At 30.5% G+C, this 22,544-nt stretch overlaps 1 protein-coding gene across 1 annotated transcript; it reads left to right on the forward strand.

The window, feature by feature from the left end:
• Nucleotides 1-16,759: 16,759 nt before the first annotated feature.
• Nucleotides 16,760-19,174, forward strand: LOC133698973 (glucan endo-1,3-beta-glucosidase 11-like). Its single transcript, XM_062122084.1, has 3 exons — nucleotides 16,760-17,073; nucleotides 17,209-18,257; nucleotides 18,572-19,174. Exons 1-3 carry the CDS (start codon nucleotides 17,007-17,009, stop codon nucleotides 18,650-18,652), a joined length of 1,197 nt encoding a protein of 398 aa, XP_061978068.1. The 5' UTR covers nucleotides 16,760-17,006; the 3' UTR covers nucleotides 18,653-19,174.
• The last annotated feature ends 3,370 nt before the right edge of the window (nucleotides 19,175-22,544 follow it).

A 22,544-nucleotide genomic window follows, 5' to 3' on the forward strand; every position in this document is an offset into this window, starting at 1 on the left:
AAAATCCTTCATGATAAATCAAGTAACACCATACTTGGAGGCATTGCCAAGCTTGATATATAGCGAGAGCAGTAATCATCATAGACAGCCTAAGATGGGCAATGCAGTTACAGTTGAGTGGAAGACTAGCACACAAAAAAGCTAGTGTATAGAAGAACAAATAAGGCTTTGAATAGCAAACACAGACATCCTAGGACGATGAAACATCAAAGAGGGAGGACCTATATTTCACTAGGTAAGTCACATTCTTCATATTTTTTTCATTTGGATAGGTCACCCATTATAATGAGATCACTCTTCACTTTTTTTCAATTTGGGTGGATCACCCATTACAATGAGACCACTTTTCACATTTTTTTCACTTGGTTAGGTTACTCATTATAATGAGACCACACATTCTTTCCATCTGGGTAGGTCACCTATTACAATAAGACCATCTTTCACTTGGGTAGGTCACCCATTATAATGAGACCACTTTCACACATTTTTTGGTTCTGGTTAAAGGAGATTGTCAAATATGATCTTAGGTTAACCCATCTGTAAACACAGATTTTTTAGTTCTGATTAAAGGAGATCGCCTGATAGGATCTTAGGTTAACCCAACCACACACAAAGATTTTAGCTTTGGTTAAAGGGAATCGCTAGATGGGATTTCAGGTTGACCAAGCTACACATAAATTTTGGTTCTGGTTAAAGGGGATTGCCAGATGGGATCTCAAATTAACCCAACCGCAACATTGATTTTAGCTTTGGTTAAATGAAATCGTCAAATGGGATTTCAAGTTGACCGAGCTACATAAAATTTTGGTTATGGTTAATGGAGATCGCTATATGAGATCTTAGGTTAACTCAACTGCAAACATTTTTTTTTGTTTTGGTTAAAGGAGATTGTCAGATGGGTTCTCAAGTTAACCCATCCACATACCAAATTTAGCTTTGGTTAAAGGGAATCACGAGATAGGATTTCAGGTTGACCGAACTACACATAAACTTACTTTGGTTATGGTTAAATGATATCGCCAGATCGGATCTCAGATTAACCCAAACATACACAAAGATTTTAGCTTTGTTTAAAGGGAGTCACCAAATAGGATTTCAGGTTGACCGAGCTACACAGATAGACTTTGGTTCTGGTTAAAGAAGATCGCTAGATGGGATCTCATGTTAACTCAACCATACATAAAATTTAGCTTTAGTTAAAGGGAGTCACTAGATAGGATTCCAGGTTGACAGAGTTACATAGAGACTTTGGTTCTAGTTAAAAAAGATCACCAGATGGGATCTCAAGTTGACTGAGCCTCCAACATTATCTTAGAATTGGAAGAAAAGTGAGAAGAACCCTACCATTAAAAAATTCTCAAAAGAAAAAAGTTTGAACCTTGCCATTAGGAAGAGTATTTTTAAGGTTCTCGTTAAATGAAATCGCCATATGAGATTTCAGGTTAACCCAACCAAAGATGGAATTTAGAGGATTGCCAGATCAGGATCTCAGAATAACCAAGTTGTACATTGTTTTGATCGTTAGTTCCTAGTGGAAAGGGATTGTTGTAAATATAGAGTTTCAGATCAATCAAGCAAAAAGTTTTGAGAAGATCAGTTTCAGAAGTTCAGTTTTGTTTATCTTTACAAAACTTACTAAGCAAAACACTTAACTAGTCTTTGCTCTGTAAGTATTGTAAAGAGGGGGCATTTGTGGTTACCTATTTTTGGGTCTCCGCACAAAAAAAGGAGAAAATAGAAAAAAAAGACAAAAAAATATATTTGAAACAAAATAATAGTAGTAAGAAGAGGATGCCAAAGCACCCAGAAAATAGATAAAAATTAGTTTACCAAGTTCAAAAATATAAAAATTAAAATTTAACAATATATTTTTTGACTGATGAAAGCCCCATTGACAAATAAAATTCAATTTGAGAAAGAAAAGTCCAAAATAAAATGTTTAAGGACTCGATTAAATTTTATTAAAGGTTTTATTGAATTTATGGAGGGTTTGCTTGTAAGAGAAAAATTGCTTTTTATGTCAATTTGGGTTTTAATTGGAAGAAATTAAGTTTAGGGGTCAAATATAATTTTAAAGTTGATTTGGTTAAATCAGGTGTTTAATTGCATAAATATTAAAGTTTGATGGGCAATTAGGGACTTGATTGAAGATATCCAAAACCAAGAACCAAACTGGAAAAGACGTGTAAGTAGAGGGACTAAAATTGACTGAATCAAGGGTCAAATTGAAGAAATTAGAAGTTTATTAATCAATCTAGTGTCAAATTGTATAAATCCGAGACCAATGACCGAAATGAAAAAAAGGCGGCTAACTTTAGAGTTGACATCCAATTTTAGCAAGGACATAATTGAATTGATTCTTAAAATTAAAATTGCAATTGAGGACTTAATTGAACAAATCAAAAATTGAGAATCGATTTGGAATTTGACACTTCTTTGGCGCCATTTTCATTTAAATGAAACTATGCTCTTTGTTCAAAACAACGTCGTTTCATGCATTGTTCATTTAAAAAAAGGGGCCCAAAATAATGTTGTTTTGAACAGCACTGTGCGTCTTCTTCTTTTCTTGGATGCGCACAAGCAGGGGAAGAAGAAGATTTTTTCCCTACTTCCCCCTGCATTTCCCCTCTTTCTCTCTCTCCCTCCCACTTACCCAAAGACCCTCACACATACCCAAAGACCCTCACACAACCACACCTCCTCATGGCTTACAACCATCATGAAAAAATAGAAGAGTCATGCTTTGTGAGCGGCTATAAGATGACTGCACATAGGCGACCCCATCCATTTTACCCTGTCCCCATGATTGGACAGGGGTAAGGTAGCTCTCGCTCCCCCTGTGCCATAACTGGATAGGGTAGGGCGGCTCTCCCCCCCCCCCCTTTTCCCCTTATCAATACAAGAAGGGGAGACACACGAAAGAAAAAAAGGGAGGGAGGACGACAATGGAGAGGAAGAAAAGGAAGAGAAATTTTGGGTGAAAAATATAGAAAAGAACGAAAGAGATCGAGAGAAGAAAGAGGAAAAAAAACAAAGACAAAAGGGGGATTGAACGAAAAAAGAGAGAATGAGGGAAAGGAAAAAGAACAGAAGATCAAAACAAAGAAGGAAAAACAAGGGAAAATAGAGGAAGGAAAAGGAAGGGAAGAAAAGAAAAGCAAAGAGGGAAAGAGCACAAAAATAAATTAAGGGGAGGAAGAACAGAAAAAAAAAACAAAAACAAAAAAAGAAAAAGAAGAAATCCATGCCCCTACACAGAAAGGAAAATAATGGAGTTTAAGAGAATGCACAGGGATAATAAGATTTTGTCCCAGCTTAGCCTTTTACTGTTATGGGAATCAGATGATAAAAAGTCATCTTGTAGCAAGTATAATTCAATTGTTCGATTGGAACAAGTGTTGGTGAATTATTATCAAACTCTTTGTGTTTAGTAGAATATCCTTTATCAATTGCTTGGACTGATTGATCATTAGTCATTATAATGACATTCTTGCATCTTGTTCTTTTCAACATAATTACTAATCAGGCATGCCAATTTATTGGCATTCTCTTAATAATTTGTCAAAATAATAAGTTTTTCCACTAAACATGTCAATTTATTGATCAAATAAAAAAAGTCTTGATAATCGATCATCGATAACCTATTGATCGATCACAATCAATATCATACATCTTCTTCATTTCTTCCTTCCAACAAGGAAACATTATAATTAGGATCTCATGAGTCAAGGGAAACAATAACATCGTAAATTAAATAGAATGTGAAGTTATAAACATGACCCTAACACATTTAGAATAATGCCAAAAAAAATGCAAAACTAAAAAAATAACATAAAATAAAATAAAGATATAGAAAAACTAAAAAAAAATAGTAGTAAAGAAAGAAATAAATAGAAAAAAGACATGAATAAATTATAGAAATAAATAATCTATATGGGGTTGGTCCTTGTTTTAAACTACTGGATAACCTATTTATATTGTTATAAAGATAAAATTTCAAGTAAATAAAATCTTAATCCTATACTTATTATCTATGAGACATAAGGACAATATAATTGTAATCCCAGTATTATTTTTTACTCCTTTTATCTACACATATCCTTTCTAACAATCATATATATTCCTATTAATTTGTATGTTCATCAGTTATCCTACTAAAGATTACTAAAGATCCATTTGCTGTACAAGATTTGATCAATTTTTGAATTGTGAAGACTTGATCAATTTTTGAATTATGATCTCATGAGTTGATGATCGATGGTTGATCTCAAATTGATGGCTATTTTATCTTTCTTCATTAATTTATACAGTGAATAATTATTATTATTTTTAATCACATAACATGTAGATGATTATTTTGATATAAACAATATATCACTTATATTGGTTAATTATAATATTTTAAAAAAAATTGATGTGATTATCAAGTGATCTTATGCCTTATTGTAAATGTAGTTTCATTATAATATTTTAAAAAAATTGATGTGATTATCAAGTGATCTTATGCCTTATTGTAAATGTAGTTTCATCATTAAAATTTAATTAAGAAGCGGCAAGCAAAAAAAATTTCCCATCCATTTAACGCATGTTCGAGCTAATTTGGACGACATCTGGGATGAAAACATTAAATTTATCAAATAAAGCTAAGAATAAAATTGATTTAATTATGAATGATGTGTTGACATTGAAAACTACCCTATAATCGACAAAACATTTATACGCGTGTTAGCAGCACTCATATGGTGTAGTTTATTGTCCCCAGCACAAATCCGATATTAATATTCAAGATGTGCCATATTTTTTATTATTAATTACTTGTGATATCATCAACATACATTCTGAGGTTTAGGTAAAGAACAATTAGTGATAGTACTAATTTGAGGTGTTTATTAATGTTCTTGTGAACTTTTTTTAAAAAACAATCGAAAGTAATCCCATAGTCAAACTAACTTAGATGAAACCTATATGACTAAGAATAAATCTAGAAGACGATATTGTCCATTTTTTTCCTATAAAATAATTAAGTGATATTGATATCTTACAAGTCTATAAATAAATATATAAACAAACAAATAAATAAATAAAATTGAATAAGACGTGTAGAACTATAAACAAACAAATAAATAAATAAAATTGAATAAGACGTGTAGAACTCTTAAAAAGTGCTATTAAATCTAGCCTAGTTGGTCAAACTTAAAATCTCCCTACCAGATTAGTTGCATTAATCATGTGAAACTTGACTTGATGAGATTAAATAAATTTTATCATACCAAAATCAACTCAAACAATAAATAAAAATGTGAGTTATCTTAAAAAAAAAATATTAGGATGCTATCTTTTTGTATATTAATATTGAGATAGAGATATATTGAACAACCTCTAGTTAACTCAAGTTAAACTTCAAATTCACGACTCGGATCATGGATACAATTACACTGCGCTAACTTAATTGGTAAACTATTTTTTTCTTTCTCTTCTCTCCTTATCTTCTTAAATGGGCTTTTATATATTAGGCTTGGATCAAATGAAATTTGGGTTTAAATTGAAGAGTCATCAAATAATTAGAGACTAAATTAAAAGAAAAAAGGCTAGGGCTGAGGGGGATAACATTCATGACTCAATTGAAGGTTTTTTTTTAAAAAATAGAAATTGGGACTAAATTAAACAAAATAGTAAAAAAACATAGTTGACGTGCAAGAAACATGCATCATCATGTGAAAGGATCCTTTGCAATGTGGCGGCACTAGGGGTGATTATTTTTAATTTGGTTTGGTTTTTATCAAAAAAAGTAATCAGACCGGTTATTTAAAAAAAATCAAAAATCAGTTCAGACCAGTTTAGCTCGGTTTTTTTCCGGTTTGGCTCAGTTGTTTTCTGGTTTGGCTTGATTTTTCCAGTTTAGCTTGGGTTTTTTTTTGTTTGGGTTTGGTTCAATTTGGTTTTTTCATTTCAGGTTTATAAAACTAAAATTGAACCGAACCGGTCAGTTTTTTAAAAATTCTAATAGGTTTAATCAATTTTAAGCTTATAAAACTGAAATTGAACTAAACCGGTTGATTTTTAAAAAATTCTAATCGATTTAATCAGTTTTTTATGATTTAACTTTTTTAACGTTTTTTCCGGTTTAATCAATTTTTTAATTTTTTTACTCCCGTGCATGTGCATGTAGAGTCCGTTGACCTCAAAAAGCCAGTCTTGCTTTGTGTTTCTAAAAGCATCTCGATAGGAGCCTTCCTTCAAGGTGGCACATGGAGGTTATTTCCCTCCAACATGATGTCGACCATCAATTTTCCTTCTTTTTTTTTTCTCTCTTTCTTCTCCTTTTAAATTTCACAACTTATTTTTATTTTCCTTTAAGGGCTGCATGCATTTATTCATAAGTGCCAATTATGTACTCTTGAAAAATGAAAAACTCAAATAATGTTTCATAAAATCAAGTAAAAAATGTTGTTTTTTTAACCCCAGGAAACTCATAGCGGACTGACCAAAATAAACTATCAAAATGAATTGAAAATAAAATAAATATGAAAGAATTAAATTAAAAAAAATAAGATAAAAAATTATCACCATGCGAATCTACACTATCAAACATCTAGAGTAGATGCAACAAGGAATCACACAGCTCCTTCAGTTTTTGTTAATGTTGATTTCGTTAACGTTACACTGTATCTATTTTGTGGAACACTCTGACCCGACCACCACTTGGGACCAAATGAAAAACGTATTTCGAGGATGATTTTCTATCAAGAAATTCGCATATCTTTAGCCAATTACCATCTTTACTTTTCATGTCTCCCACATGGCTTATATGATCATGATTACCCTGTCGAAAATTTCAAAAGGAGGTGACCTTAGCTCGGCTCGTTTTCTACAAACACAGAACTTGCAATTATTGGATCGCTGGCTAATTCTCCCTTGCAAAGTCGGTAATGGTTCCTACATTTTCTATCAAGGATACTACTAGACCTACTAGCTAAGGTCTTGTAGTATCCCTTTTAAAAGAAGCACGTCTTTGAGCGACATCCATATGCACTGTCAATCGAATCTTTCATGCATTGCATTTCGCCTCTCTCACGATTCTCACAGTACCCCCTTCGTTCTCCATGATGCGTGCTTCCTAGCTCTTTTACGCCAAATTGTCTTTAACAAAAGCTTCTACTTTACAAAACTTCTTTATGGTATCTCTCGCCCTCTCACAATACAAAGCTAGGCACATTCATGTAGAAATCCCTTTGGATATATAGAGGAAAAAGAAAAGGAAAAGGTGACAACATTGACTAGCAAACAAAAGAAATGGTGGTCATCTCTTTCTTCTGATTTTATAATGAAAAGAAGATATCTCTTTTCCTCTTTTTACTTGGCTATTTATGGAGTTTGTTATAAAGCACATAAAATGACCAACTACTAAATCTTACTATCCACATAGGTTCCCTGACAATGAATATGCTTTTAATGACCTTTGTAATTTGTAAGGCGATTTGTTTTTTTCTTTCTTTCTTTCCTTTCTTTCTATCTCTTTTAGCAGTGAGAGATTAAATGCATGGAAGGGGTGATGCAACTTGTCCCTTTTGCATATCAGAGTAAAAACCTGAATATAATTTTAAATAATTATATTCTTAAGTTAAAGTGATCGAGAGAGTACATTAATCGATGCCTCCATGGACACCCCTACCCCATGCCTATGGCCACCAAGTTTTCCTACGCATAAGTGAATCGTTTTTATTATAAGCAATTAAAATTAACCTTTTCTAGTATAAGCAATTTGTGCTCATGGATAATCCACAAGGTTAGAGAAAGAGAGATTCTTTTTTTTTTTAATTTGTTTTATAAACGTGGTTGTCCAGGCCAATATACACGTACCTCGACTAATCCTATGGATCCTGAAATTAACGATCATGTAAACCTCTAATGATCCTAAAATTTATAAATTAAACTCGAACTGACTTTTAGAAAATAAATTTAGAGCATGATATTATAGTAAAAGAGATTCTTATTGTCATGAGAGGTGAGACGTAAATTTTAATCTCATACACTGTTATCTTTCTCAACCAACGAACCATCCCTACACGTTGTTATTATTATTAATTATTTCTCAAAGGCACAGCTAAGAATTAGTTAAAAGATTCGGAACTTAAAATTACAAGATTTCATGTTAAAAGTATAACGTGGAGATGCATGGATAAGAGCTATATACGTAGGAATTACCACTTTTTTTAAAAAAAAGCCTTAACTAAAGTAAGAAAAAAGTATAAATACTTAACTTAAAAGGATTGGTTTGTTAGTTAGACTGATATAATCTCTTATTAACCACAAGAATTCAAACCCCAAGTTAAATTGGGAATAATTTATTTTTAATTAACCGGATTGAAAATATAGAATTAAACTCTATATGAAAAAGTTGTTTCCAACATATCATAAAAAGAAATATTGAGCATTATGATTGTGTTCCCTAAAAATAGACGGATGCTGTGGACAAACTAATGCTGCTGTTTTCCTTTTACATTAACAAAATGTAGTTGAAACCGGTTCTCTCAAATTTTTTTAAAAAAAATTACTAAATTTTATATTTTTATATTTTTATATCATTTTAATATAATGATCTCAAAAATAATTTTTAAAAAATAAAAAAAAATATTATTTTAATGTATTTCTAAAAAAAAAATATTTTGAACCGCAACCACTACTACAATTCCAAAATATATCACAAGAGAAAACAATTCAAGATCTTCTACAAAGTTTTTATCCGAAACATTCTTAGTTTGTGCAGGTATTTTTGTCATTGGTGTTAAATTTTTCTAATTTTATATGCATATGTATAGCTATAGAGAATCTTTATTTCTTTCTTTTTGTTTCCAAGCCCGGACTATATTCCAAGTCTCAAGTTGTGGCCAGCTGAAATAACTTCTCACATTCAGAAGTCTTATAAATATATTTTAAAATAGAGAAGTACTTGCAAGGGTTAACCATCCTTCGAGGTTTCTTTCAACTTCAAAAAATCAAAGTAGTTCAATTTGTTTGCCGACAAGTGGTTTTTTTGGGTTAAAAAATGATTTTTATGAAAAGTAAATTAAATAAATTATTTTTATATATTTGATAATATCATGAAAAATAATTTTTAGTATTTAATTATACCATAAAAAATTAATAAGCTGAAAAATAATTTATTAATGTTTAAATTTTTTTCATACTTATTTAACATACATAAGACATTAAATATATTTATTTGATCACTTACAGTAAAAGAATGAGATATAAAAAGTGTAATGATAGAAAAAAAAAGAATTTATTATATCATATATTTATATTAAGCTTATTTTTTAAAATGTAACTATATAAATAATATAAATATAATATTATAGACATATAACCTTGTTAAATGTTTTTTAAATAAAATCTATTAATTATTTTTTCATTTTAAAACTTCAAAATAATTACTTTTCAAATTGATCAGAAAAACAAATTAGTTACTAATAAATAGATACAAGAATATTTTAATGCGTGTGATAAAATAAATGTGCTTTGACGAGAAAGGCTACCAGAGAGGAAGATGTCTGGGAAAGTGTTTTTTCACAGATAAGAAAGGCAAAAAAAAAAAAAAGTCCTTGATAAGAACTACTTTCTTCAAAACTATTTATCTAAATTTCATCAAACATGGAAAAGAGAAAATGTTATACTAAAAGTAAACAAGGCACAAAGGATGGTTTCTCTTCTTCTCAACTTTCCTCGACGGCTAGCTAATTTTTTCATGTGGGTAATACAAATTGTATTTGACTATGTAAAGCCCGTAAGGGAAATGGGTCCTTCATCGCTAACAACTTGTACAAGGTGCGTGATTCGGCATTAAGTAAAAGAGAAGAGAGGACTAATGAGTAGTGATTAGTAGTTTTGGCTGCATCAAGATAAGACCACTTACGTCTCAACGCCTCATCATGCATGATTCCCACGTATTCCATTCCTTATCCATTCACCAACCGTGTTGCTTTTCGACGAGGCTACTCTTTTGGCCAAGAACAAGCAAATTTATTCACTGTCTTGTTCCTTGAAAGTATTCCTAGTCACGACTTTATTCTTAATGATCACAAACCGCTTCAATTTTATAATTTGTTTGATCGAAGTTATTAATTTTTCTCTCTCTTGGGGAAGTAAATGCCAAGCTTAATAACACTATTAGGGTTATAATTATTTTTATTTATCTTCATTGATGACACTAATGTGTAACTCTATCTTTAATTTCTAGTGATGATTAAAACCTTTTGGTGCACTTGTGCATCTGGCCTGATGCATCGGATCGATCCCATAAAATTTCAAAGTTAACAAGAAAATTTCAAAGTTAAAATTCCATTTTTAAAAGGCAATTAACAAGAAAATTAAAGACAATTTCATTTTTATGGTTTAGTTTTTTGAGTTATTTTCAAGCACAATAATAATGTTTAGTTTTGATTATATGACATCATAATATTTCTCTATCTCTATATAATTAAGTTTTTAAAATCTTTTAATAAGAACTTCCAAGCCAAATCCTAAAATAAATTTAGCTAATTAGTTATTAGTCACATGTGCTATAGACATAAAATAAGTGGCGGTCACTGCTAGAAAATTGACAAATAAAAATAAAAATACTAATAGAAAAATTCCATCAATAAATTACTATGATATTTATCGATGAAATATTTTTTCACTGTGTCCTTTAGTATATACCAACAAAATTCTTCTGTAAGTCTATACCGAGAAAATTACTAGTGGAAATAAAGAAATAGAAAAAAAATGAAAATAAATCGATGTGTCGTTATTACAATGGTTTTATCAACAAAATAAATTTATCGCTAATGTTCATCAGTGAATCCATTCGTAATTTTTAAGTTTTAACCTAGCAAGTGACCTCACATTACCCCCTCCACAATTTCTTCTTCTTCTTCTATTTTTATGTAAAAAAAAATCAAAATATCACTAGCTATTGACCCTGTAAAGGAAGGAAGATGAAACATTTCTCCTGCTACCTGGCCTAGTCTTAGGAATTAACAAGAGTATTGTGTTTTATATAACTTATGTGATATGTTTCAGTTAACCAAGTCCTGACAGAACCAGCTTCCTGGCAAATGAAACGTTCCTTAAGAATTCAAAACTCGGGCATTGCACAACCACCTTGGGAATTTGTTTGCTTCGTTCTATAGGTTAGTGGCATCAGCTGGCCTAATTTGATAGAGCTTGGACAAAAAAGAAATGAAAAAAAATATATTCTATTTTTATAGTTTTTTGAATTTAAACTTTAAAACTAATAACCAAAAAGTTCTTTTTTTTTAGGAGTATAACTCTTAAGATTGTTTTTCTAGTGGAGTTTAATTTTTTGAATCCCAAATATCCATTATCATCCGGAAAAAAAAATAGTTGGATTATATATAAAATATCATTTCTAAATTTATTTCACATAAACAAAAATAAAATAGAATGGTTTTTATAATTTTGATTAGGAAGGCACCTCGTGGCTTATGGTCACAACATGAAGAAGTTGACAATAGAGAGTGTCGTTTGGTTAACAAATGGACTCATACAGGTGAACAAAACGATAAGTTGGTAGAGACAACATTTGAAAATGATGGTTGAGCTATCTATTTAGGAACTAACTTAAACTAAGTTTTATACGGAAACAAGTTAAAGTTGATCCGGTTAATTTATGATTTGATCAAAATCCAAGTGAGACTTAATTTATTTAAAAAAAATCCATAAACATCATTGTTTCTTTTAAAAAAAAATTAAAACCGTGGACATGTCTTTTATACTGAAGAGTAAAGGTAAGGTAGAAAAACATAAAATAGTGGAGTTTATATTAATGGATCGACTTCTTGAAGTTGGTTATTATAGGAAGTTAGAAGAGGTGATTCAATTGCAATATAATAACGAGTAGAATAAAGTTTTTTTATTCAAATGTTATTTGTATAATATCACCAATAGAGAAATTAAAGTAGATTATCATCATTGTTTAGTCAAAATTAATACAAAGGCTAGACTTTACAATGTCGATGATATCTTAGTTTTTGCTAAGTAATGACAATAAGCTTATTACACATACACTCATTTCTTTAGAAATGATCATTCTAGAATTGATTAGTTGTTCATAGTGAAAACCAAACCTAAAGATTGTGTTCAAGTTGTTCAAGAAGATAACGATGAATTAAATGTGGTAGACGATGTCTTTCAAATTGATGAGTTAGTTGATGCATATCGAGTTGCTTCGCCTACTAACTTAGAAGAAAATCTAGATTTTCGTTTAACTGAGAATATTTTTATTGATGTTGATGATCAAGAGTTAAATGATATTTTGAATCAACGAGCATCAATTCAATGAAAAAGATTACGATGGATATGACGATGATGAAATTAAAGAAGAAGAAGAAAAAGAAGAAGAAGAGTTATATGACATTTCCGATTAAATTGTAAGACATTAATATGTAATGAAAGTGATTTGATGTGATTACAAACGACATTACCAATGGACTAAGTCGATTGGAAAGTTCTAGAGAGTTGAAAAAAATTACATGATTTTATCACTAACCATTACATATAGAATTATTGATGGACGTTTAAAATATATAAATATTTAATATTCTATCGTTAATTCTGTTGGTACAAAGCCCCAATTAAAATACTAGAATCCTTGATTACATAACAAACATGTCTTCTTCTTTCTTCTCTATTCCTCACTTCTCTCTCTATCAATCTTTCTTTTTTGTCCTTCTCTTCCCCTTAATCTCTTCATCCTTCATCCACCACACATCCACGACTTTGCCAGGTAAATATCCTGTCATTTTTGGGTTTTCAAAGCTTAATTGTTTGCATTATGATGCTCTTAACTTATGCTTGTTTTCTTTTGATCCTTGCAAGCAATTATGCAAGCCTCACTGAGTTGGATTACCATGTGAGGGCTTTCATTTTCTTCTCTTTTTTAGGTATTATGTGCTATGTTTGTGAGTTTTGGAATTGTGTTGTTTTGTGATAGCTTTTTCTCTATTTTTAATTTTTTTTATCTAAAAAGATTATTTGATACAAAAAAATCCATTAAGTTTATGTTTATTTTACATTATATGTTTGTTATTGTTATTGTTATTGTTGTTGCTGGTAGTTTTGACATGTTTGTGTTAAAATTTTGTAATTTAAGGTCTCGGGTTAATTCATAAAAAATTAATTATAATATATTTTTCATAAATAATGTATTTGTTGGGGTTGAATTGAATCTCAATTTAAAGTTATGTCTAAAATTTCAACATATTGGGAATGAATAAATTTACAATTTAAGATTTGGTGTAAATTTAGGAGAAATTGATTCAAAAACATTTTTCATAAAATAATTAGTTTTTCTTTATCTTTATCTTTTTATTGTTGAATTCAGTCTCAATTTAAAGTTTAGTTGGTAATGCAGGTGTAAGGAGAAAATAATGTTGTGATTTAGAGTTTGATGTTAATTTTGGAATAATTGATCAGGATGCGTTTTTCATAAAATAAATTGTTTTTATGGTTGAATTTAGCTAAATTTAAAATTAACTTAGGAATTATCTTGTTAGAAAAGAATTATTTTGCAGTTTAGGATTTGGGGTTAATTTGAAGAAAATTGATTAGGATGTGTTAAACAATCGGTTTTTTTGGGTTAAATTAAATCTCAATTTAAAGTGTGGTTGGTAATTTAAGTGTTAAGAAATATTTATTTTTGAATGTTATATTTCCTTGTTCAAGTAACTGCCTTATTCATCTTTGTCTTGTTCATCTTATAAAATAATTAATTTATAAAAACATATTAGTCATAAATAAAATCAACTAGTTTGTGTTTATGGCTTTATTTTTTATGCATATTTATAGGAAGATGAATTTTGGGTAGTCTCTCGTGTAGGGGAGATGTTGTCAATTTTTTTTAAAATAGAAAAGTTATTACTTTTTTTAATCCTTTTATTTTAGTTTTATTTCCGACAAAATAATGCTTGTAACCCCCAAAATAAATTAAGAATAATGTAATAGAAATTATAGTGTAATAAAATGAGATAAGAAAATGAAAAGAGAACAAAGAGAGGGAAAAGGAAAATTTTATGTTCAGATATGTGTATTTTTTTCATAACAAAAAATAGTCAAGCCATTTTGAGAAAATGATCTAGCTATTTTGAGAAAATGACTAGACTGATTTAATAAAACGGTCAAATCATTTCTTAAAATGGTGAGACTGCTTTGGCTATTAAAAAATATATCTCAAAGGTGTAGCCAAATGAGAGAAAATATGTTTTTCTTCTTCTTCCTTTATCATACAACCTTGCAGGAATAGAGAAGTGAATGTTAGAAGTGAAAAGAGAGATTTTGAGAGGAAAAAAACATATTTACACTAGGAATTAAGAAAGATCAAAGTAACTTTTTAAGGAGAAGAAGAAGGGTGAAGGAAGCTAAGGTTATTCTTGCATTTTACATTTGAATTATCATCTAAATAAGGTAACAAACTCATCTCAAATAACCAATTTTATCGATTTTATGTTATTTGAAATATTAGATATGTTAGTGTGGCATGAATCTTGAGCTATAGATTTTGGCTAGTTGAATTGTTGTTTTTATGATTTATTTATGTTTGTTAACATGAAAAATGGATAGATATCAATCCAATTGAAAGAATTGATATTTAAATCATGAATTTTGTGTTAGGGTTTGAAATTTGAAATTGAAGAAAATGTAAACGGATTGTGAATTAAACCAATAGAGTTAGATTTGCTTGTGATGGGTCTTAAATTATGCAGAAAAGCATGGTGTCTCTAATGGTGTATAAGGTCAACCAAGAGAGAACAAGTTATCATGCAATAAAATTGTGTTTGCTTAAGAAAGAAAATTATGAGAGAGAAAATGCATAATATTGTGTGAGAAATGAATTTTGAATAAGTGTGATTATGTTATATTAAATAAGTAAAACTCATATATGATAGTGAAGTGGAAGAATTGAGTACAAAGTCAAATTGATGATGAATTAAGAATTGAATGGTAAATGATGTTGCATGTCAAATGGTACAAGAGGGGCAGCGGGTTCAGCACAGTAGCAAAAGATTTCTTCACGAATTCAAGTCTCGAGTAAATGCCCGATACCTTCAAGGAATCTAATTAATTGTTTAAAAATAGTTGAAAATCCTGTAATTATATCCTAGTTTAAATTGAAATGCGTGAACGATCAATTGTAAAAATAATCTCTAGTTAATGAGATTAGTGCTCTGATTACTAAGTAGATTGAGAAACTAATTTATGGTTAATGGAAATATGCCTTAACACTAGGAGGATTGAGAAACTAATTTTTTAGTTAATGAGATTAATACCATGATTAATGTAATATTTGAGTGGTGAATTCCTTGATTAATGGGATTCAAGTATAGTGAATAGATAATCAGAGAAAGTAAATCCTGGAGTGTGAGATTAGTGCCTGGTACTTCACATTATCACGCTGATTAGTATCTCCATGAACTTATGTTTTTTTTTTCAAATCAAACGATATAATTGGGAGAATGCATATTTTATTGTAATATAATTTTATATCAAGAAAAAAATGCATTTACTTATATAATATAAGCGTGGATAATATAATTAAAGAAGTTGTTTATTTTAAGTTGATTATAATTTCACTGCACATCAATTTTGATATTCTTTTAGCTTACAAATAACTGTACTGTTGTTGCCATATATAATCATGAAATATTATAACTATCGTTCTACTGAATAAATCTCCAAGAAAAATGAGAACTTGATCTTATGGGCATGTTGATGAAATCCCGGATAATGTGAAAATTATTGAGATTATTTAATACATGTTGTGAAAATTATTGAGTCATAACTTGTTATGAATAAATATACTGAAAACTCTTTCAAACTTTTAGATATTTTTTTTTTATTTTACGTGTTTTATATTTTTTTTATTTGATGTATTTTTTCATTTGTAAATTCATAAGTGTTTATATTAATAATGGATCCAACAAAATAGAAATTACTGATAAAATTTTTTATTATAAATGATAATCATTTGTAATGTTATCGGTAAATATTTTTTTAACAGAATTAATATCTAAATTTCGATGAAACAATCCATCAATAATATGTGAAATTCTAGTTGTGGAGTGGTAATTGAAAAGTAAAAGAATCTATGGATGCATTTTCGATAACAAAATTGAAAGTAGATTCTCTTATTATCATTGTTGCAAAATTCTCTTATTATCTATGTTTGTGACTGTAGTAGCTTTTAAATTTTGCTTAACTATGTAGAAAAAATTGTTTTATTAATTAAATAGCTTTTATTTTTTGTATTGTGCTCATGCTTAATTACGCTTTAAATTTTAGTTATGAAAAATTTAAAATAATTTTTTTTTATTTATAGAGATATTTTTTATTTATTTTAAATGTAAAAATTCATCTCACAATAATTTTATCTAAATACATATTTTTAATTTAAAATCTGTTTTGAAGCCATAACTAAAAATATTTATTAAAATAATAACCGAAAAAACAATCACCCTAATGTTTATAATAATTAACTTTTACCCCACTCCAGATTTCAGGATCCTCCAATTGCTTGACTGTGTATTTAATCAATTACGGGGTTTCCCTTTGCTTTTGTCTGAAGAAAGTGGCTGGGGGTATTTTTGGCAATAGACAATTGATGGTTGGACTGAATTGGAAAGAGACAAACTAGTCCAAAAGAAAAGCCATCATGACGAAGAAAATGAGAAAAACCACACCTGGAGCCATTTAAAACCAGTTAAGAGGTAAGAGCCAAGAGCCAAGAGCCAGAGGCAACACAGGGAAGGAAGTTTACCTCTTGCCTCTAAAAAATTTCGAACAAGTAAAGAAAAGAATTCACAATTTCCCTTTACGGCTCCCTTCTCTCTATATCTATTCTCTTCCCATCTCAGTTTAGAACTCCCAAAATCCTCATTCCCCCCCCCCCTCTCTCTCTATCTCTCTCTCTCTCTCTCTCTCTCTCTGTGTCTCCCTCTCCCCTGTGCTCCATGGCGTTGTTTTGTATAAGAATTGCCATAATTCATATTTTTCTTCTACTTTTTCTAACTTCTTCAGGTACTACATGCATTTCTATATATTTCCTTAGTGTTTCATTCTCAAAGCCTCAACATTAATGTACATTTCAACGTTTTTTTTTACTTCTTTTATTGGGTTTCCAGTAATGTTAATTATTGCCTGCTTTGTTAACAGACAATTATGGATTTCTACGTGGAGTCACATCCCTTGGTATCAACTATGGTCAAGTTGGCAACAATTTGCCACAGCCAGAGAAGGTTCTTGATCTCTTGAGCTCCCTTAAGCTCACAAAGGCAAGAATCTATGATACCAATCCTCAAGTATTGACAGCATTTGCCAACTCCAACGTTGAGCTGATTGTCACTGTTGAAAACCAAATGCTAGCTGTTCTAATGGATCCTCAACAAGCCCTTCAGTGGGTTAGTAACCACATCAAGCCATATTTTCCGGCCACAAGAATTACAGGAATCGCTGTAGGAAATGAGGTCTTCACCGACAGTGATACAACATTACTAGCCTCTGTTGTTCCAGCCATAGTCAGCATTCATGGCGCACTTGCTCAATTAGGCCTAGATACTTACATTCAAGTCTCAACACCCAATTCTTTAGCGGTCCTCGCTGAATCATACCCTCCTTCAGCTGGCAGTTTCAAAACTGAGGTCTCAGGAATCATGTCACAATATTTACAGTTCTTGTCAAGCACTAAAGCACCATTTTGGATCAATGCATACCCATATTTCGCTTACAAGGATAAACCTGATGAGGTACCCTTGGATTATGTGCTCTTTAACCCTAACGCAGGCATGGTTGACCCCTACACCAAGTTACACTACGACAATATGCTGTATGCTCAAGTCGATGCTGTTCTTTTTGCAATTGCCAGAATGGGTTTTGGTGGAATTGAAGTTGGGGTGTCAGAGACTGGCTGGCCATCAAAAGGGGACGCGGATGAAGTTGGTGCTATAGTTGATAATGCAGCAGCCTATAGCAAAAATATTTTGAGGAGGCAACTCAAGAACGAAGGTACACCTTTGCGGCCTAACATGAAGCTAGAAGTCTATTTGTTTGCTTTGTTCAACGAGGATATGAAGCCTGGACCAACATCAGAGAGAAATTATGGCCTTTTTCAACCTGATTGTACCATGGTCTACAATGTGGGGATCTCAGCCCTTTCAAGTCCATCATCGGCTTCCATTTCTGATCTTGCTTCCTCTGCCACAAAGGTAAAAACGTAGGTTTCAATTTAATTAAGCATTCGTTAATCCTTCTTTTGATTTTAGTCTAAATATTTAAATTTATGCATAAGAATAAGAAAAATGTATACGATGCGGGACCTTGGGCCAAAAGGTGTATGCCACATATGTAAAGGACCATACTTGTATAAACCATTTGCAACCCTTTAAAGAGAAAAATTTGAGATATATTTATTTATATACAAATGCTGTTATTTAATCTTGCTTGGTGAAACAATAGAATCTAATTTTTTTTCTTTTATTTCCTTTCCTTTTCTCCTTAAATGGCGATTACTGTCAAACAGGATACAAGCATGGAAAGCTTGGTGTATTTGCAGTTTATGATTTTCCTGACGTTCCATGTTTTCATGAGAAGACCATACTAAGCGATCGACAGAGTTGTAAATTTATTTTTTTGTGAGAAACTTTAAGGTTTGTGGGCAGCCTTCAAAACACAGACCCCAGAACCACCACAATCAGAAAGCGAAGTTCCCATTTTGCACAAACTTAAGAACCAATGAATCTCAAAATATTGGCAATTGTTTCCACAAAGCATTAAACCCTTAATTCCAGCATCTTGCAGAACTACTCTCGATCATGAATTGAGCTTGCTTTCCACGAAACAACAAAGGATCGATATACAGTATCTTTTATCGTAATTATGCCAGGTATTTAGAACAGTAATTTCTTTACAAACCTTTTCATTAATATGCTGTCCTTCTTGCTAGGACATATTTGTGTATGTAATATTCTTTGTTATTCGGGGGAAAATATGTAATGGAATTTATAACAATATTGCCGATCTTCCCCTTATTGGCTGCAAAGAAAGGCACCTCCCTACTTTTGGACGTGGAATCCATCACCGGCCTTCCGTGTACAAAGAATTCATGACTTTGCTTTTCCCTTCTCTCTCCTCTCTTAAATTCATAAATCTGTAGCATATAACATATTGTATGAAATAAAGAAAAGCATATAAAATATGTTCGAGATGATGAAGAGCGGCAGGATGTAAAGTGGAGGCTTTGTTTGGTTCTTTTTTTTTTTTTTTTTTGTTAATCCTGAAGCGGGAATTGAGACCAGCTTTATTCCCTTGGCCAATATAACCGTCAGCATTGAGTCATGCGGCATCCTTTAGGCAAAGGAGCTTTTAATCTGTTCTCTCTCACTTTCTCTGTAGATAACTTATAGATAGATCATGAGGGGACAATCTAAGCTCAGCCTTAGTTAACCTATACGGGGACGGTCTATCAATTTCACGTCAGCCAACGTGGTGCACATGCAGCCCAACCAATCCGATGGACCCCTACTAGGAATGTTTATTGTTTTTCCATGCACCCAAATGAATGAGAGAATCAAATCAAATTATTTCAATTAATTCCAACCCCATAAAGGAATAGGTGTTCTTCATGCGTGGAAACATTATTTTTTTTCAAACATTCTATTTCTATCCCAAGGCCGAGCCAAAATACTATATAGGATCTCACATGTCCAATTGAGTTAACTAGGTAATACAATTTCAATACATTTCATATATATGTGTTTTTTTTTTCATTTTTAAGTACTCTTCAATATTTAGATCGATATTCTTTTTTAATTTGATGTTCTTTGTAATTTATTCATGTTTTTTTTTCAAGAAATAAAAAGAAAAACTCTTAATCTAAAATTACGAAATAAATCACCACTTTAGAGATACATATACCATTATAAGTTTACTACTTACAAAGTAGATAAAGAACTTTGATAATTTGTTAAAAGGTCAAGTTAAAGACTCTTAAGTTAAATTTTGCCAAAAGATCTCAATATCTAGTTTGATTCAACATTATATACTTGAAACTACCCTCCAAGTATAGGAAAACATCAAAATGACATAATTGAAATCCAAATGAATAACTTTGACAAATAATAATTAGAGGACATTCTCATGCCAAGTTCTTCTTGTTAAGAAAAACTCACCCTCAAGTTCATATAGTTCTTTTCTTGACCTTTTGGATGTCCAATCAAAGCACTTTCATGATCCATTATGCAAGCCTTGAATTGGAATCCCTTAACATTACTTTTCATATCGTGATCTTCCTTTAGTTATCATGAAATTAAGAACAACTTGATTCCCCCACCTTTATTAATTTTATTATGTTTTGATCCAATAAAAAAATAAATTGAAACATTGTCGAAAACATTGACAATTCATTACTTTTCAGTCTAAAAACATCAACTTCAATCTCATGAATCTTAGAATTCTCCTTAATCACATGTGAAACACATCATTTGCATTTTGCTTCAATAAAAAAAAAACACCTAGAACAACCTTCACAATGTGCTCCTCAACTGATATAACATGAACTTCTTTGGCATACTTAATTTTATAATATATTAAGATTTTTGCATCAAAATCTTCTCCTACAATATCTTTTTCCTTGTCTTCATTGAATTTTAGTGGTTGATTCCAATCTATAAAGAATCCAGAATCATAAAAAATCTCAAATTTTATAACTTCTTTTACATCTAAAGAATCATACTTTGATTACTTCTCCTCCAATATCATCCATAATCATCTAGAAGAACCATTTTCAAGAACATTAACTTTTACATCAGATTCTCGATTTGGTATTTTATTACTTTTTTTTATGCTAAAAAGAAGAACCATCACTAAAATCATTGTGTTGTATATAAAGGAAAGGACTAACATACTTTGATTTATGTTCTTGATTCTCAAGTCGATCAATATGCTTATGAAGTTGTTAGAGTTTCCTTCTCATTTCATCAATTTCAAGAGCATGGATGTCCCTATTGAATTCTTGCACACGATGTCCATGAATAACCATGGTTGTAAATCCACAGTTCTAATATCAACTTGATACTAGGATATTATGAATATCGCAAAGTAACATGTTACTCATATAAATGATAGCTTTTTCTCACCACTTTAAAGTATAAAGCCAAAACGATACAGAAATAAACAGCTCATCACTCTAAATATACAAATCAAATCACCACTTTAGAGATACAAGATTAAGGAAAAAGTGCACCACACACATAGGAGATACAAAACTTGATAAGTTATCGAAAGGCCAAGTCAAAGACTTCAATTCAAATTGTGCTAAAACATCCCCATACATGGTATAAATCATAAATATATACTTGAAACAACCCTCCAAGTATATGGAAAACCTAAAATAACATAATTAGACCAAAATAAATGACTTTGATAGAAAATTAGATAAATATTAACTACCACACATTTTTGAATTCTATGAAACACAAATAGACACTTAGAAATCTTAAAAACTAAAACAAATATAATTTCTTGTAAAAAATTCAAATGCATGCATTGTTGGATAATATGGAAAGATCACATTTTGAACTTCAAAACCACACAGGAGAAGATTATTTTCCCATGCAATGAAGAGATAAAAATTCATCCTCAAAGTTGGCCCATGAGTTGAAAGCAAACAACATCATGAGTTTCACCCATTTGCATGGCCAATCTAAACTCAAGTAACCCAGCATCAATATAACCATTAAAGGACTCTCCTATACCATATTAGTTTGATCCTCGTGTGTTTTAAAAAATTAAATTCTTTTTGATAGTGGTTTAAATATTCAAACAAAAAAGTTAAGAAATTAGATATACTTTGTTAATTATCAAACCAATCTCTTAATTATAAAGTAGAGGTTATAACTTTAGATTCTTGGGAGAATAACGATATTACTATTTATTAAGTTATAATTTTTAATTATGTAATTGTTTTTAATAACATAGGATTGGTTTAATTATTCATATAAATAATGAACCAATTGACTTTTGTTTTTCATTTTCAAACTTTTTTTCCTTTCAATCAAACTTTTCAATAGACAAATTAGAAGAATTTAGGTCATAAATCATAGTAAAAACACAAAATACAAAGATAGAAGACTAGAATATAAAATATGGAGAGAATATAGGGACAACCTCACACTAGGAAAAAAAATTTTATATACAAAAAATTATTTTATCTAATTTTAGTTCATGAGTTAGAGAGGAGATGGAAACTCACTTGAAAACAGTAAAGAGAGAGAAATTAGTTGGTTAACATTGATTCTAGCCATGAAAAAGGTCAATTTCGGTTTGAAATTGTTTCATTTAATGAGAGAAGTTTTATTAAAGTGTTATTTAGTCTTTTCCTTACCTGGAATGATAGTAGATCTAGACTTCGAAAGTTTTATAAACTCAAGTTAATTTTTTGTTTTTCAGCCTATTTTAGGTTATTTGATGTCATAAATAGCTTTACTTAGGTCTTT

This window comes from Populus nigra, chromosome 7, assembly GCF_951802175.1.
Source record: "Populus nigra chromosome 7, ddPopNigr1.1, whole genome shotgun sequence".
Lineage (NCBI taxonomy): Eukaryota > Viridiplantae > Streptophyta > Magnoliopsida > Malpighiales > Salicaceae > Populus > Populus nigra.

Excerpts from the sequence above, each read along its gene's own strand:
- LOC133698973 (XM_062122084.1), top strand. The coding sequence starts at position 17,007 with ATGGCGTTGTTTTGTATAAGAATTGCCATAATTCATATTTTTCTTCTA. Across the intron at positions 17,074-17,208 it reads ACTTTTTCTAACTTCTTCAG|ACAATTATGGATTTCTACGT; the intron begins GTACTACATGCA and ends CTTTGTTAACAG. Across the intron at positions 18,258-18,571 it reads TTGCTTCCTCTGCCACAAAG|GATACAAGCATGGAAAGCTT; the intron begins GTAAAAACGTAG and ends ACTGTCAAACAG.